General features: G+C 38.0%; 1 protein-coding gene across 1 annotated transcript in view; it reads left to right on the top strand.

Moving 5' to 3' along the window:
- The window catches only part of GLT1D1 (glycosyltransferase 1 domain containing 1), a 112,917-nt gene that overhangs the window by 59,998 nt on the left and 43,617 nt on the right, over positions 1-9,302 (top strand). The window contains 1 exon segment of the mRNA XM_044658731.1: positions 237-262. Coding sequence (XP_044514666.1) covers positions 237-262 — 26 coding nt within the window.

Genomic DNA, 9,302 nt, shown 5'->3' with positions numbered 1-9,302 from the left:
ACACTCTCTCTTCTCTCTGTCTCTCATACTCTCATACTCTCTTCTCTCTCTCTCTAACTCTCTCTCTCATACTTTCTCTTCTCTCTGTCTTTCATACTGTCTCTCATACTGTCTCTTCTCTCTCTCTCTCTCTCTCTCTCTCTCTCTCTCTCTCTCTCTCTCTCTCTCTCTCTCAGCTTCAGTATGTGCATCAAAAAATAAGAATCCAGAAAAGCACCTGCATCAAAGGAAGATAGATTTAGAGCTAAAGGGGCCCTTAGTGGTCATCATATCTCACCCTACCCCTATGCCCCATTTAACAAGTGAGGATACCAAGACGCAGAAAAGTGGAGTGATTTACCTAAGGACACAGGTAATAACTGAAAGAACCATGTTATGAACACAGGCTCACTGACACCTACTCAAGTTCTGTTTCTCATTGCTAAGTGGTTGGCGGAGAGAACCATGAAGTTTTAAAAGAGCCATAATCCAGGGCAACATAAAATCTGAGCGGTTAAAGGGAACTGAGAGGAGCTCTATATGTTATAAGAGTTAAGATTCACAGGTTGCGATAATAATAACTCACATTTATTACAAAGTTGCAGTTAATAAATAATACAAATAATAAATCCCCCAAAGTGGTAAAATTATTCAAATTTGAAATAGTGTGAATTCAAATATATCTGACCCCTTCAGGAATTCATTATTTACAGTAATTAGGATCTGGATTCAGTGCACTTTAAATGACCAAGGGGTAGATTTGGATACAGCAGATTGAACAACAATGCTTGTTGTTGTTCAGGAGAAAGCAATGTTCCCAGCATTAGCAATGTTTTGCTGATTTAGAACAAATTATTTTCTCTTCCCAGTTAGCATGTTGGGAAATAAGGAATGGTGATAAACAAACATCTATGTGCTCATTATCTCAGCACACTGCCCTGGATGCTGGGTAGACTAATGGTTGCTACTCCTGTGGGACCTGCTTGGGAGGATAAGCCCCAAAGACAAGGAAACTGTAATACAAGAAATAAAACTAATCTGACTTGGAAGGGAGCAGGAAGTAGTTCATAGAAAGGCCATAGGTTATATCTGGAGACTTTACACATGTTCCTTTAGATATTAAAAGTTGTTTATTCAGGTAGAATTGGAAGTTTCAGAGAAGACTGTGTATTTCACAGATTTGTGCATCTCTTAGGTTAGGGTCACACATCTGACAGATTCCATCAGTCCCTTTGTCTGTCCATGATCTTTCTCGTATCTGATTGTCTCACTCCCCAGTTCCATCCCTCATCACCCCTCACTAGATGTACTAATTGTCTACTCGCTTCAGTTCTTGAATCCATCTTTTCCCACAGCTGCCATCATGATTTTCCTAAAGCTCAGATCCAAACATTCCTGTTCTTTACTCAACAAACCCCAGTTGTTATTGACTGCCTGAGGATAAAATTTCAGCTCCTCAGTTGGCCTTTGAAAAGACTTCGTAACCTGGACCCAATCTATCTTCCCAGTTTCATTATGTATTACTTCTTCCTTCCCACATTTTATAATCCAAACAAACTGGCCCTTTCTCTCTTCCTCATAGACACCTCTTATCTTCATGCCAGTGATCTGATAATTCCAAAATAATGCCTGAAATTCAATTTTTTTCTTCCTTCCACACCCCACTTAAGCACTGCCTCCTACACAGAGCTTTCCCTGACAATCTACCTCTTTCCTCAACTATTTGTGCCTTCCCTCCCTGATTCTTATTTTGTACTTAGTCTTAGTACAAACTTTCTCCATATTCACATATTTGATATAGAGAAGTATACATTTTATGGATTCAATGTGTAACTATTTTATGTGCCATATACTAGATCAGTGGTTCCCAAACTTTTTTGGCCTACTGCCCCCTTTTCAGAAAAAATATTACTCAGCCCCCTGGAAATTAATTTTTTAAAAATTTTAATAGTAATTAATAGGAAAGATAAATGCACCTGTGGCCATCACCACTCCCCTGGATCGTTGCAGCACCCACCAGGGGGCAGTAGCGCCCACTTTGGGAATCAATGTACAAGATGATAGATGTTTTTTCTGTAGAATTTAAATATGGTTCTTGGCACCCAGCAAACACTTACTACTGTGACTTGAATACTTAACATATTATGCTAGTTTACCTCTCTTCTACATATCCTATTATTTATTTGTTTGTTTTAAGGCTCTTGCCTTCCATCTTAGAATCAATACTATAATTGATTTTAAGGCAAAATAACAGTAAGGGCCAGGCAGTGGGAGGTCAAGTGACTTGCCTAGGGTTGCATAGTGAGGAAGTGTCAGAGGCCCAGATTTGAACCTAGGATCTCCCCCTCTCTGGGTCTGGCTTTCTACCCACTGATCTACCTCAATGTCCCACATATCCTATTATTGATTTTTTAATAAAGAAAAGTATTATTCTGTAGACCTATTCCAGTAGTGATTTCATCAATAATTTTCAGATGAAATTTGTCTCCTAAAATGAGGATCTGTTTTTCATCTTGATATTTGTACTTGACCATTTTGTATATATATAGAGATCAATGGGTAAGGTTTGCTTGCTGGCCATTTTCTTGGGTTGCCTCCTATGAATTTCTCATCACTTCCATTAGTCATCTTCTTGTTTCATAGCTAACCATTGCATATCCAGCTTGGTAGATGAACATAGGTCTCTTTCTTTATTCTTTTATAATTTCAATCCATTCTATGATACTATAGACAAATTTACCAGCCCTAACTAGATATAGCATTCATTTTTCTACCATTTTTGAATCCCACATTCTCTCCCTCCTTCTCTTCCCACCTCCCTCCCTGAGACAACAAACAATTTAATATTGGTTATACATGTGCTTTTATATGAAATATATTCATATATTCATCATGTTGTAGAAGACACATTTTTAAAAAATCTATAAAAAAAATAAAGTGAAAGGTAGGCTGTTTCAATATGCATTTAAACCCCATCAGTTCTTTCTTCAGAGGTAATTAGCATCTTTCATCATGAGTTCTTTGGGATTGCCTTGATTAATTGTATTGCTGGGAATAGCTAAATCATTCACAGTTATTCATCATATACAATTGCTGTTACTGTGCATAATGTTCTCCTGGTTCTGCTCACTTTACCTTCATCAGTTCATGTAAGTCTTTCAGGTTTTACTGAAATCTTCCTCCTTCTTATTTCTTACAGTACAATCATATTCCATTACAACTTGTTCAGCCATTTCCTAATTGATGGGCATCCCCTCAATTTCCAATTTTTTGTCACCACAAAAAAAGCTTCTCTAAGTATTTTTGAACAAATAAATCTTTTTCTCTACTCCTTTTTAAAAGCTTTTGGGGATACAGACTTAATAGTGGTATTGCTGGATCAAAGCGTGTACACAATTTCTATCAGGGAATTAGTATCTCAATTTCCCACATGCTCTCCAATATTTGTCATTTTCCTTTCCTGTCGTATTAGCTAATCTGATATAAGTGTGAGGTGGTGCCTCAGAATTGTTTTAATCTGCATTTCTCTAACCAAGTGTGATTTAGAGCATTTGTTTCATATGTCAAAGTCTAAAGAGTTCTTCATCGGAAAACTACCTTTTCTTTTCCTTTGACCATTTGTCAGTGGAGAATGACTTGTATTCTTATAAATTTGACACAGTTCTCTCTCTATATAGTGAAATTTGTTAGAGATTTTTGCTGTAAACACTCCCCACTTATCTCTTTTCCTTCTAATCTTGGTTGCATTGATTTTGTTTGTGCAAAACTTTTAATTTAATGAAATCAGATTAATTCGTTTTATTTTTGTAATGAGTTATTATTATTAATGGTACGACTATTTGTTTATAATCTTCAGTTATTTGCAAGGTTTTCATGTGGGAGAGTGATCAAAGTTGTTTTGCTTGGGCTCAGCAGGAGGAACTTGGGGCCATTCTACTTTGTGGAAAGGTAGAATTAGACATGGTGGAAGGAAATACTCATAATGAGAGTTTTCCAGAAGTAGATTGGGTGTCTTCAGAAATTGCCTGAAAGGACACCTTGAGGTGGAAGCTGGATGGCCATTTTTTGGAGATACTATAGAAGGGATTTTGGGTCAAGGAGACATCAGACAATATGCTCTCTGAATTTCCTCATTTAAATCATAAACTTAATGATTTATCTTGTTGAAATTTTTGGATTCCTTTTCAAACCTCTTTTCAGAACTAATTTATGCATGGAATATATTACTGAATGGTATAGATATTGTCATGTAATGCAGATACTTCTTATAACACCATAATTCTAATATGATAGATCAAAGCACTTATTAGTTATTTACTATTGTGCCAGGCAGTGTTATGCACCATGAATTCAAAAGCAAGGAAACAAAACTGTTTCTATTCTTAAGAAGCTTACATTCTGTCAGGGAAGATAAAGCAGAAAGGGGAGATGAAAGGGGAGAAAAGTGGAATCATCCCTGAGTGGGGCAGGCAGCTGGTGAGGAGGTAAATCTGGGAGTGGGAGTGGGAGGCAGCTGTGATTGGACTTTCTTAGGATATAGTAATTCCATCCAGGGACTCATCCATTATTGAGAATGCCTCAGGGTGGAGTTGTCCCAGAGGGGCAGAGCTTTACCATTAATTTTCAGAGACAAGGATTCCCTTTACTATCACTTAACTATAGAATGAAGAGGAGAATAAAACAATTTCACGTCTGATTTTGAATATTTACTACTTATGCTGGGTTATTATGCTGAAAATTTGCTTTAGATTTATAGAAAGTGGTTGAGAGGTCAAATCTTATGATCACATTAAAATTCATACTTTTAACCAACTTCTCTTATAATAGATTAAACATCTTGAAGATTGCAATTATATCTGACATTTGCAGTGAGTTCTTTTTAAACACGAATGAAAAATTACAGTACAGCCTTCTTTAGCCTGCATTCTGGTGGCTACCAAGTCAGATGGATGAATACATTGTCTGAGTATAAATTATATACTTCTGGAGTTCTAATACCTCTTTCAGGTCAGTTGGAATACCTTTTGGTACAATCTTGTAGTGGCTGAAAGTCCCTAATGTACAAATGCCCTCCTTAGTTTTATTGTGGGCTTTTGGAGAATGTGATAGTGCATTGCATCCTTCATTGGGAAGCCTCCCTTCTGCTTCCTACTCCTCCAGGAACTCTGTGGAAGATGAAACATTCAGAATGAAGATTTGCCCTACATTTGGTTGCTTCTTGTTCTTTGCATGATATGGGGTAAAAACAGTGTTTTAGGTATAAGTAAATTCACAGCAGTGATGTAACATGTCTGCTATCATTTTTTGATTTGGCTATGAAAAATGTATCCGTCATGATGATCCTGAGGAGATGTTGTAAGTATATGTGTGTGTGTGTATGTGTATAATAGCAATAACATTTAACTGAACCCCATTTTTGCTGTTAAGCTTTGGTTTTGGTCTGTATTGTTGACCACAGCAGACATCAAGTAAAATTCTCAAATATCTGAAGGAAGTGTGAAAATTGTCTCCATCACTTCAGCGTTAGAGAGTGGATGAATAAAATTTAATAGTCCTCATGCTTACTTTCTGCCTTTTTATTATAATAACCTCCTAATTGTTCTTGCTTCCTCTAATCCTTTTCTTACCGGTCCATCTATCTGTCCATCCATCCATCCACCCATCCAGCCATCACCTTCCCACCAATGTAGTCTTCCTAACGCCTAGTTCTGATCACCTAACTGTGCGGCTCAGAATCTTTAATGCTTCCCTCTTAGCTGGATTAGAAATAAGCTCTTCAGACTTCAGCTGTGTGACTCCACTTTGCCTTTGCATAGCTCCCCTTCACCCTCAGAACTGTTTCAGCCAAACTCTCTTCCCTGATCTCCTGCTTATGTATATACTTAATGGATCATCCTCCATCTCCTCCATCTTCATCTTCTAAAGTCTTTTTCTTGTCTTCTCTAAAGTTTTCAAGGCCCAGCTCTATTTCTATCTCTTCCATGTCATTTTTTGAACCATTGTGAGGTTTCTCATGGTTGTTCTCTTGGGAATTCATAGGATTTTATATTGATATCAGATATTATTCATTCATTCATATTGCCTTGTCTTGAAAGACTAGTTAAGAAAGTTTTATATTTTCTTCTCTTCTAGGTTTTACTACCCATCCTTCCTTTTGGTTTTTTTGAATCCTATCAATTGTCCCGATCTTTTTTTTTTTTTAATGGTTCTTGTCTTCATGAAGTTGGAGGAGTGCAGGAATAAAACACAAATAAATAATAATAACATATGCCATTAGATGATGAGTGCATTTGAGAATTGTGAAACAAAATGGACATTGAGTTTTGAGAAGAAAGATCATTATTCTCCTGGAGAATCAGGGACACTTTCCTATAGGAAATAGTATATAAATCAGGCTTTAAAGAATGGGCAAAACTTTACTTGTAAAGTGAGGGAGGACATTTAAGCTGATAAGCAAAGATGTGTAGTCAGATGAAGACATGGTGCTTCCACATGATCACTGGGCATCTGAACAGCTGGCATAATAGCTATTATGTAGAATGTACTGTATAAATGCATATTCCCTCCTCTTTCTCCTTTTCCCTTCCCCCTCTTTCCCTTTCCTCTAAACAGGCAAACTTTCCCCCCATCCCTTGCCCATAGTGGGTTCCATATTTGTACAACTGTAATAGTTGGGTGATCTGTGTTTCCTTTTTGTCGTAAATCTCTACCAAGAAGCAGTGAGTTTTACAAATAAATCCAGAGAGTAGATCATTTTGATAGGTCTATCCACCGATGGGAATACCTCTTTTTTTCAATCAATGAATGCATTGGTAAGTTTTTATGGACATTTGTAATTTTTTTTTGGCACGAAATATAGTTGTAAAAATCTATTGTAGAAACAATTTCTGCCTTGAAAGTAGTTTTCCTCGAATCTTTTCAGAAATTAATTTCATTCTAGTGGCTAATGACTAATGACAGAGTTGAATACATGCTAAAGAAGATAAATGCCTTTTTATCTTAGAAATTGTTCATCTTGATGATGTTGGACTCATTCATTGAAATATTCCTTTGTTCTTATAACAGGTAGTTTTATAACATGGTACCTTTACTTCCTTTCTTAAACAATCTAAATCATCAAATCTCAGAGCTCAAAAGGAACTAGGATGACATCCACTCTGTCCTTGAAGCAGAATCTTATCTACACCATTCTAAGCTAGATATTATCCAGCCTTTGTTTGAAGACCTTGAGTCATCTGGTGGTGTGGTGGATAAGGTGTCAGGCCTGGAGTCAGAAAGACCTGAGTTCAAATGCAGCCTCAGGCTCTTTTCTTTTTTTAAACCCTTATCTTCTGCCCAAAAATCAGTACTGTATATTGGTTCTAAGTCAGAAAAATGGTATGGATAAGGCAATGGGGGTTAAGTGACTTGCCCAGGGTCACACAGCTAGGAAGTGTCTGAGGTCAGATTTGAAGATGGGGTCTCCCAGCTCTGGGCCTGGCTCTTTTTCCATCTAATGTCTCCCCATCAGCCTCAGAATCTTACTAGTTGTATGACCTTGGGCAAGTTTCTTAATTTTGAATTGCCTCAGTTTCCTCGACTGTAATTCAGGGACAAGAATAGCATCCACCTTCCAAAGTTGTTGTAAGGACCAGATGGAATATTTGTAAAGAACACTTAGAACAGTGTCTGGCACGAAGTGGTTGTTATGTGAGTGCTTTTCCCCTTCCCCCTAATCAGATGAACCTCACCTCTGCTCAAATAGCAGATTCCATATTTGGATAGCTGTAATGGTTTGGTACTTTATGTGTTTGTTTCCTGTCATCAATCTCTGCCAAGAAGCAGTGATTTTCTTACCAATAAATACAGGCTGCTGTATCTATCACATGCCCGGGAGCCAGAGCTTTCTCGAAGGTGGTCCTTTCTGACTCCCCCCCTCTCTTTTGTTCTTTGCCCATTCTAATGTCTGATGAGGACTGTATGTCCGGGAAAAGCTCCTCAGTTTAGGGAGACACACTCAGATCACAGTTCCCTCATAGGTGTGGCTTCTTTAAGCACACAGCAGCACCTATGAGATGGCAAAGCTCGACAATGTGCTTGGAGGAATTTTTGCAATTGTCTTAATTTCTACTTTCATTTTACGTGCCATCTCTTTTCTTTGGAGAGCCATGGATGCTATTCTGTGACCTTCAAACATTTTTCTTAGTCTCAAATGGTGAGTAGGGTGAGAAAATACCGGAAAGCACGCAAAAGCAACTGAAGTTGGTAGATTGTAACAGAAAATAGGTATGGGATCTCCTTCGTTCTGCCCAAGCTGTCCCATGTGTTTTATACTTGAGTTGATTACATGGACTTGGGCACATGGCAGGTGAAGATGGGCACAAATTCAAGTGTGTATTATTAGAGGTGTGATTGATTAGTGAACAAATTCTAGAAAAGGCAGGATTGATCCCAGAGAACCAGCATGACAACTTCATCAAGAATTGGTCATACCAGACTAATCTCGTTTTCTTTTTTTTTGACAGTATTACAAGACTGCTGGGTCAGGACAATATCTCAGATATAGTTCACTCAGATTTTAGCAGAGCCTTTGATAAAATCTCATAGTTTTTATTTTAAATTAACTCTTACTTTATGTCTTAGAATCCATACTATGCATTGGTGCCAAGGCAGAAGAGCCATAAGGGCTAGGCAATGGGGTTAAGTGACTTGTCCAGGGTCACATACTTAGAAAGCATCTGAGGACAGGCTTTTGAACCCAAGACCTCTTGTCTCAAGGTTTGGCTCTCAATCTGCTGAACCACTAAGCTGCCTGGTCATAGTCTATTCTTAATCAAAGGTCATTGATATATGAGGTAGACAATAGTACAGGAAGTTTGATTTGGAACTGGTTGAATGGCTGAACCCAGAGAATAGTGTTATTGATGACTCAGTTGTCAGCTGGGAAACTGATCTTCATTGCAGTGATCCAGGGTTAGTGTTTGGCCTTATGTTGCTTTATTTTTTTAATCCCTTACTTTCTGTTTTAACAATTTTATGACAGAAGGCCAAGGGCTAGGCAATGGGGGTTGAGTGACTTGCCCACGGTCACATAGTTAGGAAGTGTCTGAGGCTCTATTTGAACCCAGGACCTCCCAACTCCATGCCTGGAGCTCTGTCCACTATGCCAACTAGCTCACTACTCCTTTTTAAGTAGTGACTCCAATAAAGACTTAGGTGGTATGCTTATCAACATTTGGTAAGACTTTGGAAGACTTTGGATATAATTCCTTCCTTCCTTCCTTCCTTCCTTCCTTCCTTCCTTCCTTCCTTCCTTCCTTCCTTCCTTCCTTCCTTCCTTCCTT

Source organism: Gracilinanus agilis, chromosome 1 (assembly GCF_016433145.1).
Source record: "Gracilinanus agilis isolate LMUSP501 chromosome 1, AgileGrace, whole genome shotgun sequence".
Lineage (NCBI taxonomy): Eukaryota > Metazoa > Chordata > Mammalia > Didelphimorphia > Didelphidae > Gracilinanus > Gracilinanus agilis.
Note: the sequence above shows the minus strand (reverse complement) of the source record. Positions and strands in the feature narration are given on the sequence as shown.